The sequence below is a fragment of the Cornus florida genome, unplaced genomic scaffold, assembly GCF_030987335.1.
Source record: "Cornus florida cultivar Cherokee Brave unplaced genomic scaffold, ASM3098733v1 CherokeeBrave_3.0.0_Hap2_Chr11, whole genome shotgun sequence".
NCBI lineage: Eukaryota > Viridiplantae > Streptophyta > Magnoliopsida > Cornales > Cornaceae > Cornus > Cornus florida.
In genome coordinates this window covers 140,309,894-140,325,902 of record NW_026775581.1, presented here as the reverse complement: position 1 = coordinate 140,325,902, position 16,009 = coordinate 140,309,894, and the positions used below count along the sequence as shown (strand labels likewise).

Sequence of the window (16,009 nt, the reverse complement as noted above, 5' to 3'; positions counted from 1 at the left end):
AGAATTGTGGTTTTTTTCCTTCTTGTTTTTCATTTTTTTTTCCCTTTCTTCTTCTTCTTCTTCTTCTTTACTATTCTAGATTTCAGATTCTAGATCTGAGGATTTCTTTGCTTTTCTGTAAATGGTTAAAAAAGGGAGTGTTGTTTCATGCTTGGACCGGTTCGTCGGAAAATCGGCCGATTCGTTCTGAAGCTGTTGGTTTTTATGCGAATCCGTAAAATTGGCATGTAACGTCGGTGGCCGCCAATCCGTGACGAATTGGGAACCATGGTTTTAGGTAACGGGTTAACGCATTTAAAATGGGTATAATTAAAGAGCAAAAAAAATTTTAAACTTTATTTAAATTTTCGAATAATTTCATTGAAGTATTTAAATAAAACCTCCTAAACTATCACATTGCATAATACTTAAAATTATATTTTATTAAATGATCAGATTTATTAGAATTTAGGAATATTAAGAATTTTGTTAACACTCCCTTAAATTTAGCCAAATATTACATTAAAATACCTTTTAAAAATTACTATCACAAGTTTGTTTCGTCTTTCACTCACACCCCAATTGTTACACACCCCAATTGTTACATGTACTTAGTGTTAGAGATATAAAATGACTTCAACTTTGTCAAAAGAACTTTTAATTAAAAAAATTAAATAAAAAAACTAAAATATCCCTAAATATTTTGAAAATTTATAAATTAAATTATATATCTTTATTGCTTCTTTTACATATGGGTAGTGATACTCAGATCGACTGTTTTGGCCTATTTCTTAGGCAAAATCCAATGTGGCACTGGCAATGAACCTAAAAAATAGAACAAGTGGGTTTATTCCGCAGTCGTCGACACTGTCAGCGCCGGAGCCAACTTATGTCCTCAGTCATCTTCATCCTCGCCGGACAACCACACCAACCAATCAACTCACGACGGAAATCCATCCTTGCTTGCCGCTACTGTTCAGTTCCTCATTGCATTCTTCAACGCCGACGACAATTCACGTTGGTGATCCCACTACACCGAAACCATCAGTTCGTTGACCCATCCACGCAAAGACCAATTTGGAACTGTAACCCAATGTTCTTCGGAGGCGACCTCCAAACCCGGTCCATCGTCATTGCTGACTTCTCCATTATCGGCAGCATCATATTCACCGGCTTTCTGCCTAAGCCATCTTCTTCACTTAGAAGAAATTGCTCATTATTTTTTGACTTTTTTTAATACCCATGTCCTGTAGTTATTATGTGTGTGATGTACATGATGGGTGTTTGTGCAAATATGTATATAATGTATATGATGGAAGAGAGAAGTTCATCAACATCGGCACGGACACCACCATCCATCGATTAGAGTTCCGCTGCCGACACTACCATCAATTGATCTTGACACCCGAGCTCAAATCTGGAAGATGAATGGATTGCACGCACGCATACACACGCTTTCATTTTTGCCAGTTAGACACCACCTAAGTTTCTGCCTAACAAATCTGCCAAATCCATCAGCGTAAATATCATTTTTCTTTATATATATATATATATACACTCTCCTCCCTCCCACCACCAGTGCCAAATGCAAATCAAGCCTAAAATCACAGCAAATCAAGCCATCTGAGGTAAGCAAAGCAACATAAGAGGCACACCAATTTTTGCACATTCAGAGTAGATCAAAGTTTAAATTGAAATTTGTTTTATTTTTAGCAAGCAAATCATTGACTAAACAATTTATGGGTGAAGTGCAAGAAACACCCTTAATGTATACTTTTGGTAGCATTTTTGCCCCCTATTTGAAAAACTGTGCAACCCCCTTATTATTTTAACATTGTGCGAAAATACCCCTTCAAATAGAAATCTGACCTAAAATAATGTTGTAATGCCCATTTTTCCCTTTTACTATTCCGAAAATGCCCAAGGAAGTTTTGTGTATATATTTTTTTTTTCCTTGATGGGTTGGCCCGTTTCAATCTAGGTCAAACCCAGATCAAAGTGGGCTCACCCACACCTGATCCCAGCAACCTGGGACCACGTGTTCTCTCCACAGCGTTGCATTCCTTCTCGCAACCACCTCCACGCCGAGAAAATCTCCGGATGCAGCATTAACATCTCAATCCTTCTAACCCAATCGTCTCCGCCGCCGCCGCCATTAAGAGACTCCAACACCGTTGAGTAGATCTAAAGCCTATTGATGACTCACTCGAGGAACGATAACATCCCACCATCTATTAATCCTTCGTTGACCTCGTACACCATGTGTGGTGAAATCCGCTGGAGAACAATCAAAATTCTGGCGCCGACAAGTCAGAGGACTATCGGAGATAAAATAAAGACTATTTTCTCACCACCCATGAGTCTGATTGCTTTGAACGATAAGAATTCAAAGGTACGAATCGAAACGAACTTGATATTGAACCCATTTCTCAGCTCACGAGCGAACTGACCCAGATTGTCTCTTAACCAATCCCGATTCGATTGGCACTGTGAGCACCTCGCTACAATGGCTTCAATCTAACATTTTTTCCATATCGTCGCCGATCAAGTCCAATACATTGCCCGTAGGGAACAAAATCTTCCACAAAGATCCATTCTTCACTCCATTTTTAGCCCCTGCCATTGTCAACGTATACCAAACTCTTCAAACACCAGGCTGTGATAAGACAATCAAGCGTTCTTCGCCCCATTCAGCGTGTCCATATTCAGATCGCTGCTCTCTTCAGCACTGTTGTCTCATTCTTCGCTGTCTCATCACTGTTGCCGGAGTATTCTCTGGCTGTTGTATTTGTCATCATTGGAGCTTCCTTCAGTCACCGTCGGTTAGAGAGAGGGGGGAGAGAAAGGGAGACCCCAGTTAAAAACAAAAACAAAACAAAACAAAAACAAAAGCAAAGCACATGTCAATGGCTGCTGTCACGTCGGCTAATTAAGGTGAGTACAAGTGGTCGGGATAGAGGTGGTAATAATTTAATAAAGCTTGAGAGAGAGAGAGAGAATGAAACCCCAATACTTCCAGACCTGAAGTAACTAGAACAAAAAAATCCTCTTCCCCTCATCCTAAAGTAAATTTTGTACACCCGAGCACTTTGCATGATAAGAGTAAAAGCTACCACTCGCACCCAATACTGTTGCCTGGTTGAACCTTGCACAGTTGCTCCATCATATTGTGAGACACACCCATACACCATGCCTCTCACTCCAGCCTGTTACAGCTGGGAACAATACTACTATGAAATGCCAATATTTCAACCAGCAGTTCAGTTCAGACTGGCAAAAAATGTTGGTGATTATTTCAGTGATGAGAACACATCTGGTGATTATTTCAGTCCGTATTTCAAACGGGAATCAGTGAGTTTGTTAACACAATACTTAATGAGTTCTGTTCCTCCTTTGTTCAAAGAATCATAAGATACCTTATTCTAAATATTAGTTCTTTGCTACCATTATGTTCATTATTTCCTTTCGTATTTTTGTCTCACCTATTGGGGTTTCTTCCCTAATCTTGACAGTAGTGATCAACTTTCTAAAATAAAGGCAATGGAGGCTAAATGGAGGCCATAACAAAAGAACTAAAGGCAATCTGATGTGGAATTCATATCAGTAAAGGAATTGTCCAAGATAGTTGGAGTCATTTTGAGGAAACTAAATTCCATTTTTTGAGAGGGGAACGAAGATGAATTTTGTCGCAGAGATGGGAGAAGGCGTCCTTGCACACACAAAGAGGACCTTCACCCTTGTAAATCCTACTCTTGTGAGAAGTTAATAACTGATTTTTAATTTTTTATCTTCTTTAATTTAATAAACATGGTAAACACACATTAGAAGACTATAAATAAAGATCAATCATACAACGAACACCAAAAGTACGTGGAACAAACAGGTCAAATCCATTGTAAAGGAAGGTACTACGATCCTAGGTATCATATTCTAAAACCCATAAAACCACCTAATTACCTTATATCAAGACTCATCCTTTCTTTTAACAGGATGCCTTACTCTGGTGGGCAATAATTTTTATGAGCTAGTTAAAATAATTGCTAAGAGTACTTAACTTCTTGAATTGGTGTTTATCCAACAATTTAAGCCACAAATTGATATTTCAATTCAAACATTCCATCTTTGTGTAACCTCCATCTTGGGTGCTTTGTTATCGTATAATATGAAAATTCAATCTAAAAAGGGCCAGAAGTATCCAAACGGAGACTGGAGGATGAATGTGATGCCTTCCACAAGGAATATTTAAGCACTAATAAGCAACAAATATTAGAAGGAAAAAGATTTCCAGAGTCTGAATGGCAAAAAAGAAATGAAAGGAGGAGAGACTAAGAGAGTGGTGTAGTTTCTCTACCTCAAGGTTTTACTGAAAAAATAAAGTGATTCAAAATGCAAGACTAGCCAAGAATTTGACAAACACAAGCTCTGCATACTCCTCAACATCAACCAACTAAAGCACTATCTTTATGTAATGAGTTAATATTTCCTCGCGATAAAATCCTTCTGTCTAAAATGTTAAACCCAATATATATGGCTCAATCATGTTGAATTGGATTCTGAGCCATATTAATCATCACAGTACAGAGCCAACGGATTGGAAAATTGCCTAAATCCATCCAGAGCATTATAATCCACAAAAGTTCACAAACTCCATCAGTGTATATTTACAAGGTGCCTCTCCACTGCATTTTCATGTTGTGTATTTGTTACTCCTCTAAGATCCTAATTTTAACCACTCATCTTATAATGCCCGAAAGTAGCCTCCAATCAGGTCCCATCAACATTAATAGAAGTCTCTATACTAAAGGAAATTGTTAGGTTCTCGAACCGTTACCCAAGCCTCTAATTATGTCAAAGTGAGTTCTGAATTATACCTAAAAAGGGATGAATAAACTTTCATGGAAATTAATTTTAAAGTTTATCCATCTTCGGGAGTTATGTTGATTGTGATTTTAATTTTAGCTTATATAGGATAGTTCTTGAATCCAACCATCACATACATAATCAAGCATCCATAAAAAGTAAAGGAAGAGTAGAGGAAAAAAAAAAAAAATTACGTGGAAAACACTAAACAGGAAAACCAGGGATTACACCAACCAAGTTACCTCTTGAGACAGACTGACAAACTTTCCACTCAAGTCTCTAGGCCGTCTGTCTGCTCTGTTAACAGAATTTGCTCCTCAAGAATCTGCTTCTCCAATGTTTTGTCCTTCCTTTTGCTTGAAATTCTGATTGATTTAATGGGAACACCTCCATAAGTTGATGAATTCTTCCTTGATTAATATGATGGTGTCTAAGGAAATCCTTGATTGCGTAATGGGGATTTTCTCACACAAGGATTTTTTTCTCACTAGATGATTAGAGAGAGAAACTCATGTTGTATACTCACTACAACTCCATATTTAAAGGCTAATTTATACGTTTCGTTAAGTTGAATCCTTATAGAAATTTGTTTTGAGAGAGTTCCCAAAAATAAACCTTACGTTTATTTGATTGATCAGGGCATTGATTAACACCTACCGTCAAGCGACTTGCTCGATCAACCAATCAGTCGAAGCATACTGAATCCCAATAAAACAATTTCTGGAAAAATTCAATCGATCCACCTATCGATTGATTGATCAATCGAACTGCTTCACACATACCATTTCCCAACAAAAACTTACTTTTTAAAACCTACTCAAAATTCATTATCTTGATAAACAAATAAAAATAAAAATTGTTAAAAACAAGTTTGAAAGTAGGTTACGTAAAGTCTTTTTAGGTTAAATTACATGTACTGTAGATATTTGATTAAGGATGCAGATTTCTCGTCATGTTCTTCGCAAATCTTGTCGGCATAGCCTTTGAAGATTATACTCTTAATTACTTGTGACACTTTGACATATTTCCACCAAAGTTTTGAGTGTGAAGTTGCCAACACATGACTCGATGACTTGTATGCCTAACAATCCTCCCTTTTGACAATTCCGAAACAAAACCCAAATAGTACATATATAAGAATGACTGACTCAACCTAAAAGCCTAATCACCCTTACATGTACATATATAAGAATAACTGACTCAACCTAGAATCCTAATCACCCTTACATGTACACACAGAAATTTTAAAAATATCAGTTTGATCTAATCAACTTCTAAATGCTCTTTCTATTGTCTGCAAAACACAAACAGAACAAACATACCAAAGCAAAGTACTATCCAATAAAGCAATATGGTATAGAACACGTGCAAAACTCAGCTTTATAATATCAAATGGCTCAAAACACCTCTCTCCCCCTTATAACTCGTATATCCACTATTTCTCTCCCTTTTGTTACGGAATTGACAAAAATACGTAGGAAAAACACTTAGGAGAGAGACATAAAACAGAAAGCAAAATATATAAACTAAATACTTTAGCAATTTTGAAATTTTTTATAAAAGAAAAAATATAAGAAGGTTTAGTTTCTCTTTCTTACTATGATAGCATAATGACATTTCGACAATAAAACGACTCTAACAATAGTATGAATCAAAGCATTTATTATTATCAAAAAAGAAAGTTCCAATAAGTTGAAGTCACTTTTCAACCATTAGAAAGATCTTCAACTTTATCCTGAACTAACTTATCAACTATATTGATTTAAGTCTCAACAATGTATATGTCACTCAATGATTAGATTCATAAAGATTCCATGCGTTAACGCGAAAAATTATCATATATGACAACCATCATTTACTCTAAAAAGTTTAAGTTGTCAGAAAGGATGTAACTTCAATATTTATATAATAACGGCCATTTACTCTAAAAGCTTAAGCTGTTAGAGAGGGTGTAACTTTAATATTTATATACTCTAACACGGCCGTCATGTGTGGCTTTCTTTTTGGTCCAAGACATGTTTTCAATTTTAATTATCAGGATGAAAGTGCGGTCTGAACTCAAAACCTTAAGCTTTGATACCATGCTAACCATCATCGACTCTAAAAACTTAAGCTCTAAAGATGGTGTAATTTTAATATTTAAATACTAACAATATGCAACCACACCAATAGTCTTCCTAAGGTATTCAAACCTAATTGAGTCTAATGATTTCATCAAGATAACTGCCAAATGATTTTTAGCTTAAATTTTTTCTAAGCTTATTAAGTTTTGTTCCACAAGTTCACAAATAAAGTGGTGTCCTATGTCTATATGTTTAGTTTTAGAGTATAATACAGGATTCTAAGAAATATTTATAGCACTTGTGTTATCACAGAATATACACATGGTGCCTTGTTTTATTCCATGATTTGCTAGCATTTGCTTCATTCATAGGTGTTGTATAAAACAACTTTCAGTTGCAATGTATTCTACCTCTACAGTGAAAAGAAAATTGAATTTTTTCTCTTGCTAGATCAAGCAACTAAGTTTGTGCCTAGACAGATACATTCACCATAGGTGATTTTTCTACCATCTATTGCCTAATCAACATCAATATACCCCGCTAGTTCACAATTTGAATTAGATGAATATCGCAAGCCATATTCTAGAGTGTTGGAAATTGTGTCTCAAATTCCTATTCTAATTAGGATTCCATTTTTGAGTTGTATTATGCTGGGTGATTTTATTTTTTGGAAAGTTTGGCCTCTTAAGGAATTGTATTGTCCAACAAGGAATTGCATTTGTAACTCTATAAATAGGTACATATATTGTGGGTTGAGACTTATGAGAATGAGAGAGATGTAGTCTCATGAAGAAGTTGATTGGTAGAGGTAGTATGCAGGTTGGTAGAATAAGAAAAACACCGGTGACACTGGTAGCGAGGAGATAGGATCGTGGAGTGGTACATGGTGAAAAGACATTTACGTGGTGTTGGTACTCTATTATTGTAATATCTCTACGAATCATAGTGGAATATCTTCTCATCCATAGACGTAGGCCGGTTTTGGCTGAACCATGTATATCTTGTGCTTCTGTGTGATTGCTTTGTTGGCTTTCAATGGATTTAAGTATTCGCGCGGTTTCGCTGCCCCAACAAATTGGTATCAGAGCCAAAGGTGAAGGAGATCTAAAAAACACAAGAAATCTCAACATGTACTGCAACGAGCTTCGGTTGTAGGTGGAGTCAATCGGCTTGGTTACATGGCATGGAGCTCGGGTAGTCAAAGTGGAGCTTCGAAGGTTTGACTGATCAAGCAACGTATAATGTGGATAATCGGAGTTTTGTAGAAGTATCATCAAGATTGAAGCTCTTAAAGAATTGTCTTCTTCAATGCCGTGGAAGCGGTGATTAGCTAGATGGAATTTGAGCCAAGGTGAAGATTGCGGGAATTGTGTCTCAAATTCCTATTCTAATTAGGATTCTATTTTAGAGTTGTATTATGTTAGGTAATTTCTTGTTTAGCAAGTTTGGCCTCTAAGGAATTGTCTTGTCCAACAAGGAATTGTGTTTATAACTCTACAAATAGGTACATATGTTGTGGGTTGAGACTTATGAGATTGAGAGAGATGTAGTGTCATGAGGGAGTTGATGGGTAGAGGTAGTATGCAGGTTGGTAAAGTAGGAAAAACACCGGTGACACTGGTAGCGAGAAGATAGGCTCGTCGAGTGGTACATGTTGAAAAGACATGTACGTGGTGTTGGTACTCTATTATTGTAATATCTCTACGAATCATAATGGAATCTCTTCTTATCTATGGAGGTAGGCCGATTTTGGCTAAACCATGTATATCTTGTGTTTATGTGTGATTGCTTTGTTGGCTTTCATTGGATTTAAGTATCTGCGCAATTCTATTGCCCAACATAGAGTCCCGTTAACATATCTTATTATTCTCTTAACAACCCTTAGATGCAACTCTTTAGGATTAGCTTGATACCTAGCACATATATCAATACTGAAAGCTATGTCTGGCCTAGTAACATTTAAGTAAAGCAAACTTTTTATACTTTTGCCACGAGAATCTTTACTTAACTTAGCATCCACACTCATTAGAATACTAACAAGTCTGGCTAATTGTAAGCTAAACTTCTTAACTAATTCTCTAACATACTTAGATTGTGAGATGAAGATCCCATTATCAAGTTGGTTAACTTGTAATCCTAATAACAAAGTTAACTCACCCACTATGGTCATTTCAAAAGTTTTTCTCATTTGTTCCGCAAATTCATGAATAAAATCATTATTAAAATTTTTTATGAATCAAATTTTATCACACCTCATTAAATTCTAACAAATAAATAGTGAGTTTTTTTATACCAAGTTTTAGGAGCTTATTTAAATCCGTATAGCGCCCCTTTGAGCCTATACGCATACTCGGGGTGTTTAAGATTTACAAATCCCTTAGGTTGTTCCTCGTAAACCTCTTCATATCATTCAAAAATGCACTTTTCACATCTATTTGGTATAACTCGCCCAATTTCACCATGTAAAAGAGGTTCTATTATCCCTGTTTTTCTACCGAGTGTGTGCACAACAAAACACACACCTCCTCTTTTAAATTCTAAACAATAATTGATGTGGAGGCCCATGAGATTGGAGATATCACTTTTATTGTAGAGATTGAGAATTACTAATTCCAAGACATGTGCATATACACTTTATGGCCATGTAATGAAAATAAGCCTTTGAGCAATATTAGTGTGATATACTCATATACGCTTTCTCTTTCTAGAATTAGGGTTTTGTGATCTCATCTCTAAGAAGCTCCCCCACAAGCATTGAGCCTCCAAGTTCATCAATGGAGGCATATGGTTGATTCCTAAAGGCAAGATATCAAAGTGAAGGTGGTGCTCTAAGGAAGAAGAAGGAGGCTAAAGGGATCTTCATAAGGGTGAACATCCCTTGGTGGAGTGATATGAGACTTTCTCAAGTCTTGATGTCAGTATTCTATCTCCTATATGTGAATTCTCTTTTTCTAGCATGAAAATGACCTCTACACATGAATCAAGGTTTTGGAAAGAAAAAGCCCTCTTTAGATTTTTGAAAATCTCCATTTCCTTAACAATAGCACCATTTTAAGCCTATATGCATAGATGTTCACAATCTACAAATCGGTTGTTCCACATAAACCTCTTTATGTAGTATACCATTCAAAAATCCACTTTCTACATCCTTTTAGTATAACCTGGCCAATTTTCCTTGCAAAGAATGTTTTGTTATTCCTGTTTTTCTAGGGGATGTGTGCATACAAAAACACAGAACAGAAACAACACATAAAAGAAACAAAAATATTATATATATATATATATATATATATATGAAGGAACAATTACTCAAGATGACGTTGGTAAACTGGAAGGAAGTGGTTAGACAGAAGAGAAGACATTTCTTTTCTCTATTGAGGAATAGAAAATAAATTTGATCAAACAATTTCCAATCTACGGATTCAGAGAGGTTTTTCTAATAGGCATCAGGCACAGTGCCCTGTTTCTAGTGGACAAGCATGCATTACATTACCTAGTGAGAACTAATTTTTTTCCTACTGAATCCATTAGTGAAAGTGCCCTGCCAAAGAAACCCCCTAACTTGAAAAGGTCAAAAGTTAGAAAGCCGAGGATGGACGGGTTTTATAATCATTTAACTAAAAGGCAGACTGTTCCACATTAGAAATTGAGCATCTCCGTGAGAAGCTAAGATAATTGTACCAAAAAGAGATATCACATAAATCCTAAAACAACCTCATTTCCCAACAGAGATACAGATAAGAGTAATAAATATATAGTCATACCCTCAGAATCTGGAGCTTGGTTGAGAAGGCAATAGCAACCCAATCAGGCTGGGACGAGGACCACTGCAACTGCTCAATTTCGGCTCCAGCAGTGTATGCCAGAATCGGATCCAATCCACCCTCGATGGGTTGCCCCATGGAAGACAAGTCCCAAATCAGCGCCTGCGAATCGTCGCCGGCAGTGCATATGTGGCAAGAGCTGTGGGGCGCCCAGGCGATGGCATTGACGCTGGCCTGATGCCTCTGCAGTTCCACCACCGGGAGCGTCGGGAAGCGGATGTCGAGCACGACCACCTTGGCGCTGTCCATGATGATGGTGGCCATGTACCTAGGGTCCTGCTTGTTCCAGCCCAGGCGGACTAGCGGAGTATCGGGCTCGGAGCTCTCGTAGATGATGGTGGAGTGCTCCTTGTCTCGCAGATCGAAGACGCGGACGGAGCCGTCAGCGGAGACGGAGGCGAAGACGCCAACGCCGCCCCAGGCGATGTCGTAGACCTCCTTGTCGTGGGCGATGAGCTGGGTGTCTACGGCCTCTCTCTCGATGTCCCAGATGGTGCAGGTGGTGTCAATACTGGAGGTACCGATGCGCTTGGGCTCGGCCTCGTTCCAGTCGAAGGAGGTGAGGGGACCGCAGAAGTCGCTGTTGCGGTTGTTGTTGAGGAGGCTTTTGATCTCGACCCGGTCGTCGGAGATGCGCCAGACTCGGAGGAAGTCGCTGGAGGTGGCCAGGAGGTCGGGCTTTTGGCACTCCTTGTCGGGGATGAAGATTGCTTTGGTGGGAGGGTAGGGGTGTTCGAAGGTGAGGTTCGGGTCGGAGCGGATCTCCCCGTTGGAGTCGTCGAGTTGAACGATCTCGACCCGGTTGGGGTACTGCTCCAGCAGGCTGGCGATGGCGAGACGGTACTTCTTGTCCCGCCGGACGCTCCAGTTCATGGCGTATATGTGCCAGGGGGCCTCGTAAGTGTAGATCTCCGATCGTCTCTGCTGCTCGTCTGACCCATCCTGGTTCGGATCGCTACTCGCCCCCATATTTCTATCTTATTTACTTTACTCTATTCACAGTACTCTCTCTCTCTCTCTCTAATTTCCCCCCTTCTCCCTCTCTAACTGATAATCATGATATACTCCGTTTGTGTCAATCTCACCTTTTCCTCATTTTTTATTTTTGTTTCGTCTCCACAGACTATATGCCGAAGTGGAAAGCAGACTTTTGAGCACATACCAGGATCTTTCCAGACTTCTGTGTATACTTTACCTTTGTACCCTGACGTTTTAAACTTGGGAAAATTACTATTAAGTCTGATTTTTATTAGAAGACAAATAAGTTCTAAAAATATTTCATAGCATGGAGATTTATGTATATATATAATTTTATGGTCAAATTACATAAAGTACCCTTCAAGTTTTCATCTCGTGCATATTATACCTTTGTGGTTTCATTGACCTTACACGCATATCTCCATTTGTGAGCTGAGCGTAAAACCAGTTTGGGATAAATTATTTTTTGACAAAACTAATCTTCTTGTTGTGAGAAGATCAAATTGTCCAATCATGTCACCTGAAATTACGTTTTTTCCCCGTCAAAAGTACCCTTCTTCCATTTGGATCACTTGACCTACTTATTATCATTACCATAACCACTTGAATATCAATATCGCCATTGTCCCCCATCTCTCTTTCTCTTATTACTGAACATTGCTCCCTCTTTCTACTTCAATAACTTCTCTATCTAATTTATTCATCAAGGAGAAGAGTGCAATGACCCAAACCTAGGGGTCCGAATCATTACTTGGGTCCTTACCCGAACCCGAGGTCAACTAAGGGCTTTACAGTCAATTCTAAGGTCAATACACAAATAAGTCCTCATTAGAGGATGTGTGGTATATCATAGCATTATGAGGTAGCATGTGAATGGTCATGGAAGACAAAGAAGTAGGAATAAGGTGAATACAGGAACCGGTCAAAGTGTTTATGGCACACGTCAATTGGTTTGGCTAAATCAGTCGACGTGTACCAATTTCACATTGGCTGGTTTAGCTCACATTCCTCAAAATCCACACTGACTAGAAGTCAGTCGACGTGAAGTTGCAAGGCGTCGACCGGTTTGGGGGAAAATGGCATTTAAGGCCTGCAACTTCTGGTTTAAGCCCCCGAAACATATTTTAGTCCATTTATACATCAAACATGGTCCAACCCTGCTCTAAAACCATACATTTAACAATTGACCGGTCCTCTTTTACAAGGGTCGCGATACCAAGTCAAGCTTGAAAGTTGTGTGAGAATTTAGGAGGTGGCCAAGTTTTACATTTATAGAAAGCCACTACTACCTTTCTCTATATAAAATATAGATAGGGCGAGTAGGGATCGTCCCGAGGGATTTGATGGTGTATCGAATTGTGAAACTATGGTAATTAGGGTTAGTAGGTCGAATGATCACACAATTGTTGATTGATTGGTTGATTATACCAAATGAGCTAAACTATAATAAAGCAATGCAATAAGATAAAGAGTAAATAAGAAGGAAAGGTCTTGGGGTGTAGAGATCACCACCAAACAAGACTATTCCAAACCATAATCAAGTGACTAATGAGGGAAATGAATGTGTTGCAACAATGTTGTATGTGTAAAAGACATTCAATTGGTAAGGGTGACTCAACAAGTGCAAATTGTCTCAATCAACATGTGTGAGGGCACAATACATCTATTGGTAGAGGAATATATTGTCTAAACATCATGTGAAGATAACAAAATAACAATTCAAGTCATTGAACTTTTCATTAAGCTCATAGTCCAAGCAATCCATAAGGATGACTTAGTTAAACATGCATTATCTAAACATCATGTGAGAGGTACAAAATATCTATTGGGAGAGGAATAAATTGTCTAAACACATGTGAAAGATACAACATATCATAACTAGTCATTAATCCTTTATTAAGCTCAAAATTCCATTACACCACAATATTAGAGCATATGCTTCTTGCATTCAAAAGCATGGAACATCATAGAACAAGCATGAATTGTTTCCCCAACTAACACTACACTACTTAAAAGAGAAGCACAATCCATCAAGGAATAAGTATGAACCATCTAGAGACATAACAAGAGCATTACATTAAGAATTTCATATTTTGGCAATCTCAAGATTAAAGGCATTAATACACATAGACATGCATCAATAACATTAAATCTAGAGATGAGCATCTACTCTAGCATACATAGACATATAGATAGAGAAAATGATCAATTAGAAGCATTAATCCATAGAACTCAATGAATAATCAAGATCTTCATAAGTTCAAGAATCAAAATATGCATTACAACACAAATCCCTCAAAATTACACAAGATTAGAGTATAGAAAGCATGCTTGGGGCTAACTCTAGCCCCAAGAAGATGTCTAGCCACTCATGGTAGTGATGATCCAACCCTCAAGGGCTAACTCCATGGCTGCTCCTTGTTGGTGAAGATCTCCTCCAATGGTTGCTCTAGCTTCCTCCCTTCTTCCTCTCCAAGAATAGCCTCCAAGATGATTTTCAATGTATGACAAGAGACTCTAGAACCTCCTCCAAAAAGTGTATCATATTCCTTATATAGGTAGGTCAAATACACCCTATGATGAGTTGTGGTCGTGCAAAGCATATTCTCCAATGATTGGGTGAAGGACGGAATAAATGAGCTGGACTTTAACTTTTCTCGCTGGAGGAAGTTCGATCGATCGAACCTTAACTTGGATCGATCGAAGATGGGTTCGATCGATCGAACTGCATCTTGGATCGATCGAAGTGGTCTGACTCCTCCGGATAAGGACAAGGCTGGGATATTTCGAAGATATTTATGGGGAAAAGGACAAAAGTGGTTGGTAGGCGTACAGCTGTGGATAAGATCAATCATTTGAATAGGACAAAATAGGGTTCGATCGATCGAAGGTGATGTTGGATCGATCGAACTTGGAATTTCAGCAAAGGCCAAGGTTGGATCTATCGAGAAGTACTGTGATCGATCATAGATGTTCGATCGATCGAACTCTAAGTTGGATCGATCGAACTTTTCAGCTGCACAACTTTGATTCCTTTTTGCTCCTTTCTTTCTCCACTTTACTCCCTCCTTTGGTTTATCTCAGAATTGCTTCAATTAAGCTCTTATTTGGCTGAGTTAGCTCAATTTTGGGATTAGTGCCTGAAAATATAAATAACACGTAATAAGTCTAAAGCGGCAAAGTAAGATAGATAAAGGTACTAGAATGCTTAAGCTTAACGGGTTTAAATGCGCACTTTTCAGTGCTCATCACACCCCCAAACTTAAATATTGCTAGTCCCTAGCAATGAACTAAGAAGTAAATGAATGAAATGAACAACTAAACAAGTATAAACTGGAAAGCAAGTGAAATGATAACACCATTTTCGTAGGGAACACGATTGCATTTAGCATATGCAACAAGCCTTTTAAACCCCTAGGTTACCCCTAGTGGACGAGTAAAGTCTCGTGAGGGTTTCCAGAAATGGTACCCACAAACATTAAGCTCATTCTTTCAAAAGAGGCACCAGTATTGCAAACAAGCATTGGGAGAAAACTACCTCAAGTATGCAATTTTTCAACCGTTTCTAAGCAATCTCCCAAAATTTCAATATCAAGCAAGCAAATATGGTCCTCCACACATCAAGAAAATAATCATGAAAATCGAAACAAGTCTAGAATCCATGTGAGAGGTCCGGCATCAAGTGTGTTGCTATCTTAGCCAACTAGAGAAGTAATCACATCCTTACCCTCAAACTAGCACACAAATCTAGTCCCAATCATCAAGACAAAAAGAGTGGACCTTTTATTAAAGCTTTATTGTTCTAGGTGCGCTTATTCTTTTCACTCTATTTTTTTTCTTTTCTTTTTTATTTATTTATTGAGGATCAAAGATGGAAGTATTGTGCAATGTGTTGATCTCTTAAGCTTTCTAGAAGATTCATGTAGCGAGCTTTAGGTCAATGACTCCCAAACCAGATGGCTTTAGGGCATTAGGTGTTAAGACACCCCTACGGACTTACAAACTCAAATTAACTAGGCTACAAATCAAGACAACAACCATCTAATCATTTCCTACTTCTCACCTTTTGGGAGAAGTCCTCACTTTTATTGCTTTTTGCAACTTTTTTTATTATTATTATAATAATCAATTATTAACCTAGAGTTTGGGCCCTCCACCTTTCGGCGCGAGAAGTTCACTGCTTAATGAGGCAAGAATCCCGGCTACTCAATGAAAAGGGGTTGTTATCCACCTTTATCAAGAATGAAAGCTTTCAATGCACTACTAGCCCAATTGGGATATAACCAATTCAATAATCAACAAAGC

General features: G+C 38.1%; 1 protein-coding gene across 1 annotated transcript; it reads right to left on the bottom strand.

The window, feature by feature from the left end:
* Nucleotides 1-680: 680 nt before the first annotated feature.
* On the bottom strand, nt 681-11,911 carry LOC132282845 (WD repeat-containing protein LWD1). The gene has a single exon (XM_059784653.1). It carries the CDS (start codon nt 11,693-11,695, stop codon nt 10,661-10,663), a length of 1,035 nt encoding a protein of 344 aa, XP_059640636.1. The 5' UTR covers nt 11,696-11,911; the 3' UTR covers nt 681-10,660.
* Between the last annotated feature and the right edge of the window lie 4,098 nt (nt 11,912-16,009).

What these genes read in the sequence shown, in the direction of transcription:
- LOC132282845 (XM_059784653.1), bottom strand. Translation starts at nt 11,695, where the DNA reads ATGGGGGCGAGTAGCGATCCGAACCAGGATGGGTCAGACGAGCAGCAG.